The sequence below is a fragment of the Cataglyphis hispanica genome, chromosome 8 (genome assembly GCF_021464435.1).
Source record: "Cataglyphis hispanica isolate Lineage 1 chromosome 8, ULB_Chis1_1.0, whole genome shotgun sequence".
Taxonomy (NCBI): Eukaryota; Metazoa; Arthropoda; class Insecta; order Hymenoptera; family Formicidae; genus Cataglyphis; species Cataglyphis hispanica.
In genome coordinates this window covers 1,621,925-1,640,368 of record NC_065961.1, presented here as the reverse complement: position 1 = coordinate 1,640,368, position 18,444 = coordinate 1,621,925, and the positions used below count along the sequence as shown (strand labels likewise).

Below are 18,444 nucleotides of genomic sequence, written 5' to 3'. Positions count from 1 at the left end.
TCGTGTATTTTGTATATAAAAATCTATACAGAGAAAAATTATCCAAGGGAGGAATAATCTCGTGAGGAAAGTAACAAACATCGTCATTTGTACCTGCAATTTATTCGCTACCGTAGTAGCAGTAATTTAGAAATAAACGATGAGAAAAGGAGATGAGTAGAATAAAAGGATGAGGAGGAAGATTCTCAAAATAATCACGTCTCATCCGATGATTTAGTATCGTCTCGTAAAATATTAAAGACGAATGCGCGTGTGCATACTTAAAAACTCTCTCGCGATCGCGTGTTGTACGCAAGAAGGCGCAGGAAAAAGTTTCTCTACGCGTGATCGATTCTCGCTCGGGGATACTGTAAGATATCGGATGGCGAAACCGCAAGCATGTACAAGGACGAGCATCAATTAAATAATCTAGGTTGATTTTACCTTGCGCGTTCCGATACGTTGTCATTGAGGAGCGCTACGTTTATGACCAGATCATCCGACGTTGCACGTCAACCGCGCTACATCGTATCTCGCTCAAGCGAAAGAAGCTAAAATCACTATCGTAATGCAATGCAGCGATTTTACAATGTCAAAGATCAGATGCTCCATTACCAATACAAAGCTAGCAACGAGAATGTAGCTGTCAAAGATAATCAGTATGTAATGTTCTTCTTATTTGCGCGAATCAAAGTATGAAAGTATGAAAGTATCTTCTATCTTGAAATATCTTTAAAAATTAAAATAATGTAAAAATTAATAATACAATATATATAATAAATTATTACATTATAAAAATTTAAATGAAGAAATGTGACGAATTGGGTTTTATATGTGATTTTCATTGTTCCCGAATGCAAAATAACATCTTTTTATTCAATTAGTTACATGCAATTAAGAATTACTTATAGCTTGTCACAAATTCCTCCTCCCCACACAGCTTGATTTACAATCGACAGCGATTGCGCGCGCATAAATAATGAGTTAGTATAATGCACCATTGAACGCTCGCTCGGCGAGGAAGAATATTTCTCTCGTTTTCTCCGACACGACGCACAGCGATCCGACTTATATAAGTTAACGTAAAGTGTGTGGGGCCAGTTATGTAATGATCCGAATTTATCACTTTCTCGCGTCGCTTTATATAGAACGAACTATCGCACACCATAGTGCCATAGGGTACCTCATTAATATTAATATAAGTAGCTATACGTATAGTAAGGCCGTGCGCTCAATAAGACCGCCTACTATCGGTATCCGATGCTATTACAGGGACACATCGGAAAGAACGAAAAATTCGCTCAGAAACTCGTATACACGTATTCGCAATTAATTCGCGACCGCATTTCTCGAGATCCTTGAGTTCTTTACAATTAAAATTTTCATCGAGCTTACACACAATTCTTCTCCATTTATCATTGTAAACCATAGTTTACATTGAATATGAATGAATATTATATATTATACGTTGCTAATTATTATAAATTTAGTTATTAATTTATAATATATCGCTCATGAATTCATAGAGACAGAAAGAGAGAGAGAGAGAGAGAGAGGGCAGGGGGATAAATAAACCATCATGTTATTTGAATTCTAATTAAGTAAACTTATGAAAAATATTTTGGGAGAAACTTGTTTTCTCTCTTTCACTCTCTCTCTCTCTTTTCATATAATAACATATAAAGTAAATAGCAACAACTAAAAAATATTAGTTGTAAATACAGCTAGACGAAATATATATCTGCAAGTTAAATCAATTATTTAACAGTCTCAGATTTGTTTGTATTATTAGTTTGCTTCAAAGAAGATAAGTTCTTGTTAGTCTAATTTGCAGGTTTCTCGGTGGAATATTAAATTTGTTGCTTCGCTCTCAAAATATTCTACGAACTGTGCAAGCAAAATAAACATGAGGTAAACGCGTAGCAGTAAAATGTATATTTCTTTCATCTCCGTTTGAGCGAGATTAAATCTTTGTGCTATAATTGCGCGCTAGCTCCGAGAGGGTTAAAATCCACTAAAGGTCGCAACGTTAGATTAACAAATGATAATCGGTGGAATGCGCGATAAACAATGCGGATACCGCCTATGGAGCAGCTTCTCGTTAATTAGATTTTTTGATTAACTATATAAAGCTGGAACCGCGCTCCAGCAGACGGTTGCTCTCCTCGCACGCGTTGCACGTTTATGTGTGTATACGTACACACACTTATACAAACGTGCTTGCGGATTCAGTGCATTCCACCTCGTAATAGGCAGACTTCGAGATCTTTTCGTTCCACGATACATTTCGGAGTAAGCGAAAGAATTGCGTGTCTCGCGGAGTATTAATCTTTTAAAATAACTTTTTTTTAAACTTGCAAAAATAAGAAAATTATATATATATATATATATATATATATGTATATGTGATTTTAGAACTATATATAATTATAATAAAAATTTGGAAGCTTATAATAAAAGTTACTGCATAGAATAAAATATTACTATTTTTTATTATATTTAAGTCCAAGATATTTACACAATTTGTTAAAAAAAATAGAAAATAATAAAAAAAAGATAAGCTTTTAAAATAAATACATTTATTTTAAAATAAAAATACATTTGTTAAGTGTTCGACACATTTTCGCGCGTTATTAAACTCGCGACTGACCTCGTCGCTTTCAAACGATAATACTTTCACGTTATCGTGACTTTTCTTGTCGCACGATATTTTTATTGCGCGACGATGAAATTGAGAAACTAGTTTGCGTCCGCATGCGTTACTATCGTTTGATCTCAAGAAGCGTGTAATTTTGCTGTTTTATGAAAGTTGAGAAAAATTTGATGCATATCATTCCTTTCGTTCGTGAGTTTCGATGAAATTAAAATTTCTCCAGAAAATGCTTACGAAAAAGAAGAAACAAAAAATAGAAAAAAATGTAATAGATTATAGGAAATTAATACATACTAAAACGAATATCTGTATAGTATGATTCGATTAACTTCGTAATAGTCAAGTCGCATAATAATCGCGTAAATATTGCGAGAAGCAATTAGTTATATATACGGTCTTGCTAATGCCATATGTATTAAGTTGGAAGTTTAAAATTATATTAATATAATACATTAAATATAATACATTAAGCAGAGAGATTGATTTATTACATCGCGAATAATAGAATTGTTAGATGTAAATTACCGAAAAATATGATGTATATAAATAGTTGTATTCTTTCTCTTTCCTTTTACTAATTGTAAGTATAATCAATAAAAGAACAATATTCTTAAGTATTTAAATATTTTTATATTTATCTTAATTCTTCATTTGCTCTCTAACGTTGTGGTAAAAATAAATAATAAATAGTGTATATATATATATATATATATATATATATATATATATATATATATATTCCAGAAAAATAATTTGGAATGAAAAAGAATTCTTAAATGTTGTATTTAATATAAGCGCGCTAATATAATTTTTCTTTACAGTAATGTGTTTTTAAAGTATTATGAATAATATATGCAGCTACGAGAAAAATACGAATTGATTTTGCATATTCATTGCTGATAAGTCGCGGTTGGCATATAATTTGAGTCGGCATGGCATAACGTTGCAGAATGTTATTTTTCATTTAATGATTTATGCATTTATGATTTTCTTCTTCGTTCTGTCGTAGCGTTAAACATTATATACATTAGCAAATCGAACAAACAAAAGAAAGATTAATAACAAGATGATACAAGCTTATCAAATCATCAAATCATCAGATCGTTTTTTAAATTGCTCTTTAGGCATTTAATCAGCTGATAGCATCGGCTTCCTCCGTTTATATATCGCAATCAAATAGTCTTTATCTTGAATTAATACATATGCATCAAGGACATTGCTTGCCATTGATTTATTAAACTTTCATTTGTTATTTATGTTTGTGATACTTATTCATCGCTCATCCTATATTAATGTGGCCCTTATTAGACTATGAGATAAATGATATAGTAGTTACCTTATAAAAATAAAATAACAAATTTTTCTTGAACTATAAATTTATATAAGACGTATTATAGGTTTATTTTAGTTTCTTTCATTATAAATATTTTGCATAATATACAATTTTTTGTAGCACATATATTAAAAGGATATAATTTTTTTCAAATCATAAACTATCAAATTTACATACGACTTTTTTGTTTTTAATTAGCTTTAAACAAAATTGATTTTAACAAACTTTAATTTAAATGTGAGATGTAATAAAAATATATATTTTTAAACGTAAAAATTCAATTCTATTGGTAAAAAAACTAAGAACAAGAAAAAAAAAGAAAAATAGAAATCTAAAATAGTCTTTTACATTAAATATTATTCTAACTTCAGAAAGCCGGATGCTTAAGTGTCAGTAATTACTTTAATAGATCAAATTTTGTGGTTACATTATAATACACCTGCTAAGCAATAAAATCTTTTCTCGCAGCTAAGATAATAATAATAATTAAGAAAGGAAAACGAGATTAGATATTACAAACTGTCATTATATATGAAATATAAAAAAAATATTTCACTTGATGATGTTATTGCTTATTTTTTTATAGATTACACAGTTTTAAAATAATTTTTTCAATATAACATATAAAATAATTTCTACAATAACAAAAATTTTATCTGATAAACTTTCAATATTTATGACAAGTTTATTTTCTGATCCAAGTTCCTACTCAGTTTCCCGCGAAATGATTTGATGACACATCCGCGTACAAACACGCGCGGCTTCCGGCGCGCTCGCTGGCGCGTTTGAAACGGCGGAATGCAAGGGAATCTCGAAGAAAATATTTCCGCGTACTTACCTGGCCGACACCGAGCGCCACCAGGAACCAGCAGCACACCGCTGCCGTCGACAGAAACCTCCTCATCGCGACGGTCACTTTGCAGGGATGACCCGCGCCCGCGCGCGTTACTGACTGCGTCGCAGAACGTGTCGCACTCGCCGAAGGACCCGCCGAAGGTCAGTCTCTCACGTCACATTTTCCTCGTTCTCCGAGAAGAGTCTCATCGTACACACGCCGGGTTACCGTGACGCGATAGTCAGCGCTCTCACGAGGTGACCACGAGGCCGTTCTCCTCTGGCATGCACGCTCTTGCTGACGCGTTGTTCGCTACCGCGACAAAGTCTCGGAAAAGATTCGGGAAAGTCGCGACGAGGAAGATCGCTGGCGGGTGTCAGACTGGCGCAATAATGACTGTGCCCGCCGAGCTGCTTCCAGGGACGCTCAGATGTTCAGTTTTCTGGTGGGGATGGAGTTGGCCGTAGTAGCCATTCTCTCTTCATTCGATTCGCTATGTATACGCAATGCGGGCATTCATGTCTCCGGATTTGGCTTATTCGCTGCTTAGTTGCCGGTACCATCACAAGAGGACGGTAGAGATCAAACGAGAAGGATTGGCAACCACGGTTTCTGATATGCCAGCAGGGTACATGGTTTTGCAGCATTTTAGGCTGCTGATAGAATATTGTTACCAGCCATATGGAAAGACTAATATTTTTAATCAACTTATCTTGATTGTCTAATAGTTAACTAACCTGGCAGTTGGAAGATAATTGAGTGGCAACATGGAAGCAGAAAAGAAAGTACTAGTTCTATTCAAGCACTATTCCAACTTTATTAATCGAATGAGAAACCTGATAATCATATGATATATAATACAGATATAAATAGCATATCATTCTGCAGATATAATTTAAAATAATTATATAGGAAAGTTATATATTTGCAATATAAATATATACTTGAAGCAGAAGTAAATTGTACCACCTAGTATAGTTTGAAATGGAAAATGTCAATACGCTTCTGAACAATTATCCATCCAAGTATTTGCCTTGCTCAATGTTATTTAACTTCAGTAATTGGATGAAAATTGATATATTACAACTGCGATATTAAACTTATTTATTTGTGACATTATTTATTATCACCAATTAGGGTTTTGCAAGCCTTAGATACGTTACATTTCGAGCTTGCAAAACAACAATAATAATTAATTGTCTATACAATTAATCGGGATACAAGACTTTAATTAGTTTTAGAATATGTAGGAAAAATTAGCTCTATCTATTTTGATTGAGGGAGATGTGCGAGTCTTTGAGTCCATTAGTTTTAAAAATTATTCGGCTTCCCTTATAAAATCTACCGGCGATAAGCTCAGCTTCTCTCGATCTGGCTACTTCACAGTTTCGTACGTCACTTTCATGGATGCTCTTTAGGTGGCATTGTCAAGGCAATACTTAAGATATCACAAAGCGAACAAAGACTTCATAGAGTAGACAATAGAAGCGGCATGTAATCACTCGCGAATAATGTGCGGTATATCTTTATGAGTGATGAAATATATTGCAGCTGAGACTCAGAGATTGGAGCAATCAATCATACACATCAAGACTGAAAATAAAAGTAATCAATATTTCTCTCTGACTTTAAATCTCTCTGGAAAAAGAGATATATGTAAGATATTAATACTTTTCTCTATTTAGCATCAACAGATTGTGACATTGATTGTTCTATTTTCGATTTATCATCGTACACACAAACACACATAGATATAATAATTCTGCGTACATTTGTTTCTTTCTTTTTAACATTTTAATTTTATGTGGAAAATTTTAATTAATTTAATATCTCTTTAATACGTTATTATATGCGAGTATGTGGTCGAACGGATTATGTTGCTCAGCGCTGATCTGAACTAAAGAATGAAACGCAGTTTATCATGATATTATTTTATATCTGCGATATCCTTTATTGTAATCAAATTAATTGTAACGAGAAACAAGGAATCTATCGATACTCTTTATTGTTCTTTCATCTGATGAATTTGTCGAGAGGAACATGAGAAGAAATACGTCGCGTATTGATTGAAGTTTCCTTGAAACGGACGAAATGCCTTGGCTACGGTTCTTTGAATGCAAAGAATGCGAGCATGCTATGTAGAACTCTCTCTTCCTTATCTGTGTGGAGATCTTATAAGATATTTATAAAAATTTTATATTCTTAATATCCATTCTTTACTGCCAAATATAATCCCTTGCATTATTGATGAATCTTTTTGTACAAAGATACAAATACAATCTTATATTTGAGAAAATGTCAGCTGTAGTAATCTGATGAATAATGAACTGTAAAACATATCTATCTGACATATATTTTTTAAAGAATACTCGCAAGATATATTTCTTCCAAACTTTTGCCTCGCGTCTGAAATAAGTTATATTTTTAAAAAACATTTCTTCTCTTAACACTATATCGATTTTTCAAAGGCAATACTTTTCAATGAAAACTTTGGCAAGTATGTCAATACCGCAAGGAATTTACTTGCTAAATTTTTCCACTTTATGTAACGGTGTGTGATGGAATATCATGAGACGTCGAACTGTACATTTCTAATAATAACCGGATGCCACGCTCGTTCACATTCATATTGTGAACATGATTCTCCCTTAAAAAGAAGTTATTGGTGCACGTCATCGATTGGTCCGCGCGCGCTTTCGAAAGATAATCCTCGCCACGAAGTCAACCTCTCTCCTCTTTTACTTGGTGATGGCGCTCGTAAATAGCGAGGACATTGCGCTTGTCGCGAAAGTAAAATAAGTTTCATCTCTCGTCGGCAAGTACCGGCGGACCGCGTGTTTGACATGCAGCAAACAAATACCAAGAGACAGGCGAAAGCCGCTTCCTTATTTTTTGTTTCAACTCTCTCCTCTCACCCTCGTCATTCTCCTTGCGCGAAGATGTACGCGTCACGATGGGATGCGCGAGCAAGCCCTACGAGCGCCGGAAGAGCGGAGAGGATCGGTGGATGATAAGGGGTTGCGCAGGCGCCGACGTATCGACCAGAATGACCCTCCGGGCGACACCCTCGCGATTCTCCGCCGAGCCTCACTGCTTCATCGGCAAACTAGTGGGTAGTACACGCACGCGACACAGGTAAGAGTGCCCGTAGTTTGACTGAGACGCACACGTTTTCTCTCCGCCAGCACGAGTTTTCGATTCCGTGAAAACGCGTAGATCGCGTGGTCGTCGAGGAAACGACGATATCGCTTAAAAAACTTGCGCTTCCGACTTTGTCTTTAGAATCACCCTCGCCGGTTCGGCCTCGCGGAGTACGCGAAGTGACAGGCTGGTGGCGCGCACCACCTTCACGTGACGGTTGGTCTTCGTCAAGCAGAGGGTAGTTTCGATGCCACTCTCGGGGTAGTTTCACCGTAGCTCTCGATAGTCGCTCGATAGTGTTATCGATAAGCCGCGCGAATAACGTCGTTGGAGCAACGTCGCGAATTTGTGACCGTTGAATCGGCGCGACTGAGTGTTCGGCGTCTGCTTATCGAGCGAATGCTGAAATTTTAACGTCTTCGCGAACGAGATCACTGAGGTAAGATACTATCGTTCGCGAAACGAACGTGGACGTTTATTGATAAAAGGGGGATCTGAATTGTCTAATTGAATAAGGATATGTATATTTTCGTAAGCAAATGCAATCTATGGATTTACGTCCATTGCGCAAGATTCCGGTCTTGGTTGGATGGGGTACAATCGATGTTCAGTCATAAATAGTCGGGATAGCCGGGAAGAGAGAGATGGAACGATAATTGAAAAGCAGAGGATGACATTTTTTATATCTATATATATATATAAATTTTAGAGAGATAAAGAAAATGTAACGTGTGATGGTATGTTTAACGAAGCAGCATTTTCATTGATTTTTTTATCAAATTGTATTTTTATATAAAAGCCGTACAACGTCATCTCTCCATCTTCTCGTGACATTAATAAAAGCCGCTTTTTCTTAGAAAATTCTGACCGTCGAGGGGGATCTTAACAATCAATGGAAATGTCGGAAAATATTCTTTTGTGCGACAACGCCATCCTCTATGTATTGAATAAAATATTCTTTTATGATTACTTTTATCAGCATTGCGTAAATTTATCTTTGTAATAATTTTCTAAGGTAACAATATTTAAAATCGTGATAGAGAAATATGTCTACCAATATGTTTTTTTATTTTAATTTTAGAAAAAAATGAATTATTTGAGCTAACTGTAAGATTAAAGTTAATAGACTGATAGATTCAGTCATTAATCTTGTATGCAACAACTTGATTTTTTTAGAATATCTCCACATTATAATAAAAGCGTAGATCAGAAAGTTAATAAATATTATAATAAAATATGAGATATTTTTAATATTGGCATTTATAGATTTCTCTTTGCATAGCCACCTAATTTTTTGTAACGTTTATCGCATTTTAATGTTTAAATTTAATGAGGTAAATCTGTAATAAATATACCGAGAAATGCTATGCAAAACTTTCATTACGTTTCGTAGAACAGCTTGAAAAGAGATATAAATATAGAAATTAAAACAGATAAAACGGAGCAATTTTTTTAAGAGAGATATAATCTCCGCAATTACGTGAATTCACTGGTGGTAAAATTCATATTCCATTGCAACTGAATTACGAGAATATATAATATGCAATTTATAACAAAAGAAATTGTGCAGAATATTTGCATTAAATCCCATACGAATATCAAGATAATTAATATCAAAATATTCGCGCTCGATAAATTTCTCGTTAAATTTTAACATTCGCCCGGTTAGACTTTAGAGAATCGGGCATATTGATTTCTATATTTTATATTTACACCATCAGTAGTTTAATGATAGGTAAATGTCAGAATGGGAAATTAAATATTAATTATTATATAATTATTTGCGCAACCAGTATAATATCTTAGATTGTATTAAACGATATTATTTGCAAATTATGTTGTGACCTACTTGCTAATATTAAATAATATTCAATCATTGTCCAGAACATTAAAGAGTCATTAGTCTACGAAACTCTCATCAGTTCAATCTTTATCTAGCATTATTGAGATAAAACATGAATGAATAATTTGTTTAATCATTTTTAGTTTTATCCAATGTGTGTGGCTCTTATATAACATATTTTATTAAGTATTTAATTCTTTTTTTATTCCGTTTTTCTCACGCTTAGCTTTACAGGATTTTGTTGTTAAATAACTTATCATTACAAAATGTCTTGATCCTATTACATAATTATTAAAGCTATTCAATGCTTGCAACAATATTGCGTGTAAAATGCTTGATAAAGTACGTTGACATGAGCGTAATTCATCACCATATAAAAGCTGCGTAATCCATTTATCGCTTCTGCAGTCTAATTGATAGTTGTTATATTTATGGGGCTTATATTGTATCAAGCTGAGAAATTTGCAAAATGTTATAGAAGTACAAGAATAGAGATTAATTCATTTCTCATTAATTTATATGGAATAATTCTCCATATAATTTCTTGTTTTACTTTCGCCTGATTTGAATCTCTTGAAACAATAAACTCGTAATTAAAATCATTGTAATATTACAAAGCATAAGACTTAAACAAATAACACATTTTTATAATGAAAAAAAATATGGAATATACCTACATCAAATTTAGATATTCATTAAACTGCAAGTTTTATGAAAAATTTTTCATCATTTCTCACATTATTTTCTGAAATATTTTTTTTTAAATCTTAGTTAAAAAAAGTTTAATTAAAATCAATTAAAAAATGCTAAATTAAATGCTTTTTCACAATTTTTTCCATTTCGTTATTATACAATGATTAATTATAATATATCTTAAAATGCAAAGAGTAGCTATTCTTTTTTTTTATTTGACGTGTAATATTTACTTTCCTGGAGAATATCCTGTCATTTTTGTCTTTATTCAAATCGTTAAATGAAATTGCTTCCCTCTTCGAAGAATATCCCAAGAAAGTTGAATGCTAAAGATTATTACACGCAAAGTTCACCAATTCCGCGAACTATAGACATCGCTATTATCGAAGAATCCTGTAAGAAACAAACATACACAGTCCAAACGTATCATTGCTTCCTCGACACTTCTTTTCCCGCCGCGCGAGCATAGAATTATCCCGCGAGCTCCTCAAGGAAGGTACGTTCCTACCCGGTTTGATACGATCGACGGGCAAGCCATAGAAGTAATATTCTCGTGCCGCGCGTATGTTTCAAGAATACGTAAATGCTGGTTTACTTGCACGATGTCATAAAGCATTTCAGAAATTCCAAAGTAAAATCGCGCTCCGAGTATCGATTTTTTACGAGCATTATGTTACGAGTCGTTGGTCACACCGGTTACATCCATAATTTTTCTCCCTTAATGCATAATACGTGATTTCATTGCTAGCGATAAATTTAGAAGAGAAAGACGAAGAGAAAACAGAAATATATAATTATCAGATTTTTTTTTTATAAACTCAGAAATAGTCGTTATTTTAATTACATGCCTGGATATTGTTCGAGAGTCGTCCTTTCATTTTTATGTCAATCTCATAAATTTTTATTGGAGTTTCTTGCATATTTCTGCGCCAATATTTAGTCTGAATTATTCATTAAAAGAATTAAATCCTCCGAGTTTTTTTGACGCGTTTTTTATTACTGTAATAATACGAGCAGGAAGTATGACGTAACAAAACAAGTAAAAGAAACACTGCCTGTTTTACAATATTACCTTACCGTTCTCGATATACTAGAGAACCCAATTACGAAGAAATGTTTCTCGCAATAAAAGTACGTTGTTCCCGACACGAAGATGTCGTTTCATTTAAACCACTCGAATCGAAAAGGAAGAGCTTTTTGTATTAGAGCTGTAAAGAATCTGAACGCAAAACCCATATTCCTATACTTGAATACTCGGTTGTGTGAAATTCAATACTCGAGTAAATCAAATAAATCAAATTTAGATGTAAAAGATAATCGATGTGCATTGAATAACGAAATATCACTGTGTAGAAACAATTGTATTAATTTTAGTTTTACATTTATTAAATTAGGAAATATTGCAGAATTTTATACACAATTATGCATATTTATTCCTCATATTCAAATAGCGTAAAGTTAATGCAAACAGTGAAGCATTTTCTGTATGCGTAAATATTTTATATAAAAAATAAAATCATATTTTAATTTATACATCCAATGCATCCAAATAATATAAATATTCGTATATATGTAATCTTGTTTATTATCTAATAAAAATTCTGCAATTGCAATTTGCAAGAAGCCGGCTGGCAAATTCAATCGCGTAATTTTTTCTTTTACCTGTTACAGATTTCAACTTGGATTGTTTATTTTCTCCTTCCTCACCTCCTCTTATTTCGTCCTTTCCTTTCGGATTACCTTACGTTGAAGTTTATCCCACAAGCAGAGAGTCGCCCATCGATCGGGATTCAGGATCCATCGACACGATCCAGTGACCTACAAAAGAACGACCTATTTCGCGCGTCGCGACATCGTATCATCTTAACACAAGTCGTGACGGCAGAGAGAATCAAAGGGATTTATCCTACGGATTGCGACTAACGGTTTGAGCGACACAACCGCGAGTCGTTTCATCGCAGCAACGAGCCCGGTGTAACCATCAAGATTACCGGCCGCGGCGGTTGCGCCAAGTACTGTGGTACAGCTCCATCACCCGGCAACATTTCATTCTCCAGTTTTCGTCAGTCTTTCACCTCCAATGTCAACTACCTGAAACGGAGGTAAGTCGCTCAGAAGTACCGCCGTCACATCGGATCCGGACTTCAGGGCTGGCATTTAAAGTCGAGCCCATAAAAATTTCGTGGTTCTTTAATTTACTCTTTGATACATCCGAAGAATTGAAATCATTTTATGCATCTTATGTAATTTTATTGACACGCACTTATAACGTTAGAAAAATTGTGTCAGCCTGAATCTACAATCCGAAATTTTACGATTATATAATTTTTTGTCAATTTTTTCATAAGACAAATTTTTTAATTGCATAGATAATAAATCTTTATAATATAATATAATATATAAGATAAAAAATCTGTAAAAAAAGATTGCAGATGAAACAAACAATTTATTCTTATTCGGTCTTCATTGTTAATATTATATTAGATGTATAAATATAAGAGATAATTTATAGATATATGAATAGCGTTTTATATATTTTCATTTTAATATCATTTCTATACTTTAATATAAATGCACTTTTAATGTAATTACAGTTAACATTCATATGCTGTTATCGGGTAAAGTGCAGAAATTTTTTTAATTAAAATCTAATATAAAAATATTTTGATCGTAAATATCCGCTCCCTCTTGAGAATATGTAAATACAAATGTTAAAAGCATATTTAATGAAAACTCATGTATCACATATATTGGCGAAACAAGCTGAATCTTTTTATCAACAGCTCTTATCGAGTTATTTACGCACATCAGAATATGCATGATAATGATTGCATTTAAAACGTTATACGCGTTATCTCAATATTCCATGGGTTCTCACCGGCTCCCATAATGGGTCCGTGATGGGAAAATAGATTTCTCTGTCCAATTAGCCGGACACGAGCGTTTACCTGAGTCGGCGGTTAAGCAACCCGCCGTACCACACATGCCAAAGTTATGGTGTTGGGAATTAGGACAGTTACTGAAACGCGAGGGTTTCCAGCCTAACGAGTAGCAAAGTGATAATGTAAAGATGAGATACGAGAGTATAAAACAGAGTTCGAGAACAATATTGTCATTTTAAGTAAATTCTAATTTTGTTGCTCTGACACGAGAAAAATCTCTATATTCTCTTGAAATTATAACTATTTTACAATGTACATTTTAAAAATAATTCTACGCTATCTTCTGTCTCATCTTTACTTTTTTTTTCATTGATTATCTAGTGTATCCATTTAGAATATATATTTAAAAAAAAGGAAAATTAACTAAAATTATATAATATAAATTATAAAAAAAAATCAACACCAATAAATTAATGAAAGATTTTTTAAAAATAAAACATCATATTCTCTGAACATTCTGCGACATTTTTGCCAAGTGTTCGATTAAAGAGGAGAGAAAGAGAAATTTTTATACATAAATAAAAAAAAACATTATATTACTATTTTCGAGAATCTCTGCCTTTTAAAAGTAACGCGCTAAAAAGTTTATTTAAAGAGTATCTTAATATTGTTATAATAATTAATAATTCCAAGTTATTTTATGTTTTCGACAAATCTGAATGTGTGCATGGCTCGATAAAAATACCGCTTCCAGCATTGCCCCGAATACAGTAACGTGGACGCACGCTAATATCAAGGCATCGCACTAATGTTACTTTACACCTGGCAATGTTAGCATAAAGCCGCTATCCCTCTCTCCATCAGCGATATCGTGTCTTTTATCTCGCCTGCTTTTATTTATGACGAGAAATCACACGGACGCTTGGCAATGTGAGTCGATGATGACGTAAATGCGTAAGCAACGTGTTTTCGTGTGGTTACCTTGCATCGTTCGCGCCTCGTTGCTCATTTTATTCCATGCGAAACAAGTCACTTATCATGGGGAAAAAGATCCTTTTACAGATGAAAACAACGAACTTGTCATCATACTTCCAGCACCGTGACCATTTACTTAGCTGAAATAGACATCCGTGCCACGCATGTAACACCGGCCGATTAGCGACTGCCAGTCTCATCGCCGACATCATCTCCATATTTCTCACCCCATCAAATGGCTGTGATCGATGTGCATTTAGCGCAGTCAAACATGACGATGTGAGCACGCGGTCTTGCCGACCGATTGTCATTATCACGACGACCACCATAGCTTGTCTTCCAGGTTCTCGTCAGGCGATCTAAGTTCGGAGCTCGACGATGAGCCCAACGCAGATCCTGGGCTGGCCACCGTGGGTCGGCAAGACTCGTCTCAACCGTATCAAGCGGTGCCGGATCGACCCCTGCAATCCCAACCGGGCCCGATACCGCCGCCGTCCCAACCGCCCATCCCGGGCGCACCACCTCAGGGACCGCCGCAGCCCATCGGCGGCGATCTCAGCCTTAACCTGAGACCTGGCTCGCGAACCACCAGCGCGCCATCCTCGCCGGCGAAGACACGGGAGAGTCTACTCCAGCGAGTGCAGAGCTTAACCGGCGCCGCTCGTGACCAGGCAAGATAATTTTAATTTCTGCTTTCATTATCTAACACACTTTCGTCTGCCAAAAATTGGCTAATATAACGAGAAGCGATAGCTCTACCGTTCAACATTATTATAACTACCTTCAAAAAACAGAAATATTATTTTAATATTATTTTGATTACTCAATAGCATTCTAAAATATCGCGATAACTTTCGATTTAATTGCGTTGTCTTAGAAACAAATATCCAATTTTTTTTTTCAAAATACACTGATATTTTGCTCATGTCAGTATTGAATTATAGACAAGATATCTTCCGCATATAGCTGGTCACTACATTGCACGGTTATGAAAGCAAAGTGTTACAGTGTTTGACAGTTAAAATGACGTGTAGGGTGCTTCTATTTTGGGAGCGGCGGTATCTGGCGCGACCAGAGGCCCGTCATACAGCAAAGACCGATGCTTCACTCTGTTGGTGATCGACGACCAGAACACCGACTGGAGTAAATATTTCCGGGGTCGTAGACTGCACGGCGATTATGAGATTCGCGTGGAGCAGGCGGAATTTCGCGAACTGTCCCTTACAGCCAGCGAGGCAGGCACCGTTGTGTCTATGGCTGTCTATCGTAACGGGACCAAAGTTATTCGGTAAGATAAAGATGAGAGAAACAAAAAAATGCATTTTTACATTCCCACACTTTTTCGTATTAAACGACATTGCATGTTTAATATAATTTTGCATTTAATATTTAATACTAACACTAATATTGAAATAAATAAATATTGAGAGATAAATTAAGCATTTTAAAATTAGTACTGATATACACATATCTTCTTTAAATATAATGATAAATAATAATCTAAATTACGCGCAATCAAAGTAAACTTTTGTTCAAAGTATCATTATCATCGAGCTAAGAAAATGTGTTTTGATGTTTGTCATTAGATCCTTCAAGCCTGATTTCGTATTGATACGACAAAATCTGCGGGATGCTGGAGAAGATTATAAAAATCTCCTTCTGGGTCTGATGTACGGCGGCGTACCCAGCGTTAATAATCTTACAGCAATTTACAACTTCCAGGTAACGTCTTTATTATTATATTAAAGTTATTCTATTTTTATTATTATATTATAGTTTTTCTATTTTTAATTTTACATAAAAAATGCAAAATTTGTATTTTATATATTTAAAATACAGACATTGTGTTATTTAAAAATAATAATAAAAATGATAGAAATTTAAATATATGCTCTCTATGTGCAAAAAGTTCCACACGTAATGCTATATATATTATTTTTATTGATTTTAATATATATATATATATATATATATATATATATATATATATCCCTTTTATACGGAATATACGATCAACCTTTTCAATAATTGCTGCGTATTTTACGAAATAGGACAAACCATGGGTATTTGCACACCTGCTGGGTTTACAACGTCGTTTGGGTAAAGACAGCTTCCCCCTGATCGAACAGAGTTATTATCCCCATCATCGTGAAATGGTGAGTAAAATCGATTGATGAATATTTGTTCAACATATTATTTTTTCTTTTAAAATGCAAACAATCAGCGTTAGAAAAATATTATACCAATGAACAGAATGCATCGTCAGCTTGAACAAAACCACAAATTAAATGAAAATATCATTTAGAATGACGTTATTATAATCAAAGCATGCCTGTAAGAACAATTGTTTTCGTTTATTTTTATTCTATGTCACATATAACACTTATAAAATTATTGCATTTAATTATTATTACATTTAAGAGAGAGAAAGAAAACTAAATTAAAATGTAGGTACAAAATTCTTTTTTCAATCAAAAATTTATAAAAATTTTCCATATTTTGCGGATTTCATTCTAAATTTTAATCCATTTAAAATATTTTTATTTAAAAAAAAATTGTTATTGTATACAACAATTATTAAAATCAAACGATAAATGTGCCCACAATACAATTAAAAAAATTTTTCCTACACATTTTTATGAAATGAACTATATGTTAAAAATTATAAAATTATGAATTCTTTAAAGATTCTAAGATTTTGATTTCATCTGACAATCGTAAATAATAATACATGTAAACAACAAATATATATGCAATGTCATAATCTAATTTTACTCGAAAAACGCACATAGAAAATGTTACGAAATATAAGAAAATACGAGTGAAATTTTATATAACGTCTATATTCTACATACAACGAAACGATAGTTGAATAATTTAATGCGCAATATACATTAACAATATAATATATACAACTTGCTAAGATAGAATAACCATGAAAGTAGGTCGCTTATATATATTTCAGTAACAAAACACATTGGCTATCAACGACCTATTCACAGTAAATACTTAAGTTGCGAACTTATCTCACGTTAATAATAATCGAATAATTAAGAATCGATTGCACTAACGTCGGTAGACTTACCAATAATCAACTACTTTGTCTATTATAGTAAATATCTCAAGTCAATGAAACTATAAAAATTATCTGATTTTGTTGCTAAATCACAAATAATTTAACAAACGATAGGTTTATGAAAATCTAAAAAATCTATAAAAATTAATATGTGAAGATTAATATATCATTGTTAATAATCGATATACATAATTGTGTTGCTGAGAAATAGTGTTGCAATTTTACCAAGCCGTCCTCCATCATTTTGAGAAGAATCTAACATTATTATTCTTTTTTTTTTTAATTCGATATTATTCGAAAATGCTAGTATAAAAATATCAAATAAAAAAAAATTTACCGTTATTAAATATTATTGTTTTTAATAAATAATGCAAAAAGGAAAAAACAAAGAGCAGGTTTTTTATCTCGCTGAATTTTCCATTAAAGCACTAGCACTATTTATACCATTTTGCCTCTGAATGACTCAATTATCTTCGGCGTGTTCAATTAAATTAATTAACATGCACGCATTGTGTCGTTTTACGACAGATTGATAGATTGAACTGCTGCCATCGCGAGAACACGCTATCGATTAAGGTTCCCGCGACCTCTGCTGATCGCGTTGACGCTGATATTCTTTGATGCAATTTTTGTACGGGACCGAGGGTACCCAGGAGCAACCGCCGGGCACCGCCATGCACACGCCATATTTTTCTTGGCAATCTTGAGGGCCTGGTGTGCTCTCCCACAGACAGCGTTTTCCGCCACTGGACTCTAGCACGGCTCCCTTGCGCCTCCAGTGTGTATATAGAATCTGCGATACAAAAACCAGGCCATTCTTTTCACGCTCCCTCTCGCGATTTTGTATTCTCAGTCATATAAACTCGCGACTCTCTCGCAGAAGTTTAAGCTATGATCGAATGAATGCGCATTCGTGCAGCAGCCCGCTGCTCGCGAGTGTATATTTTTAAGGCACTCCATTTTAAAAAGCGTTCCCAGATGTATAAAATTGGCAGAATTTATAGCGTAAATGATTTATTGTTTTAATCTTTACG

At 33.9% G+C, this 18,444-nt stretch overlaps 3 protein-coding genes across 7 annotated transcripts in view; 1 reads left to right on the top strand and 2 right to left on the bottom strand.

Annotated features, from left to right (window-relative positions):
• The window catches only part of LOC126851412 (uncharacterized), a 28,052-nt gene extending 22,845 nt beyond the window's left edge, over positions 1–5,207 (bottom strand). Inside the window, exon 1 of one of the 2 annotated variants that reach the window (XM_050595359.1) lies at positions 4,804–5,207. In XM_050595359.1, the coding sequence (XP_050451316.1) occupies positions 4,804–4,869 (66 nt within the window). In that variant the 5' untranslated portion in view covers positions 4,870–5,207. The remainder of the gene's footprint in view (positions 1–4,803) is intronic. The other variant, XM_050595358.1, reaches the window with a different exon arrangement.
• Positions 5,208–7,875: 2,668 nt separating this feature from the next.
• Positions 7,876–18,444, top strand: part of LOC126851404 (synapsin) — a 47,041-nt gene continuing 36,472 nt past the window's right edge. The window contains exons 1-7 of one of the 2 annotated variants that reach the window (XM_050595341.1): positions 7,876–7,935; positions 12,149–12,579; positions 14,410–14,613; positions 14,666–15,005; positions 15,369–15,622; positions 15,921–16,056; positions 16,386–16,490. In XM_050595341.1, the coding sequence (XP_050451298.1) occupies positions 14,570–14,613; positions 14,666–15,005; positions 15,369–15,622; positions 15,921–16,056; positions 16,386–16,490 (879 nt within the window). In that variant the 5' untranslated portion in view covers positions 7,876–7,935; positions 12,149–12,579; positions 14,410–14,569. Of the gene's footprint in view, positions 7,936–8,173; positions 8,381–12,148; positions 12,580–14,409; positions 14,614–14,665; positions 15,006–15,368; positions 15,623–15,920; positions 16,057–16,385; positions 16,491–18,444 lie in introns of those variants that run through there. The other variant, XM_050595340.1, reaches the window with a different exon arrangement.
• Positions 17,162–18,444, bottom strand: part of LOC126851428 (metalloproteinase inhibitor 3) — a 154,852-nt gene continuing 153,569 nt past the window's right edge. For all 3 annotated transcript variants that reach the window (XM_050595398.1, XM_050595396.1, XM_050595397.1), the window contains one exon: positions 17,162–18,203. In XM_050595398.1, coding sequence (XP_050451355.1) covers positions 17,982–18,203 — 222 coding nt within the window. In that variant the 3' untranslated portion in view covers positions 17,162–17,981. The remainder of the gene's footprint in view (positions 18,204–18,444) is intronic.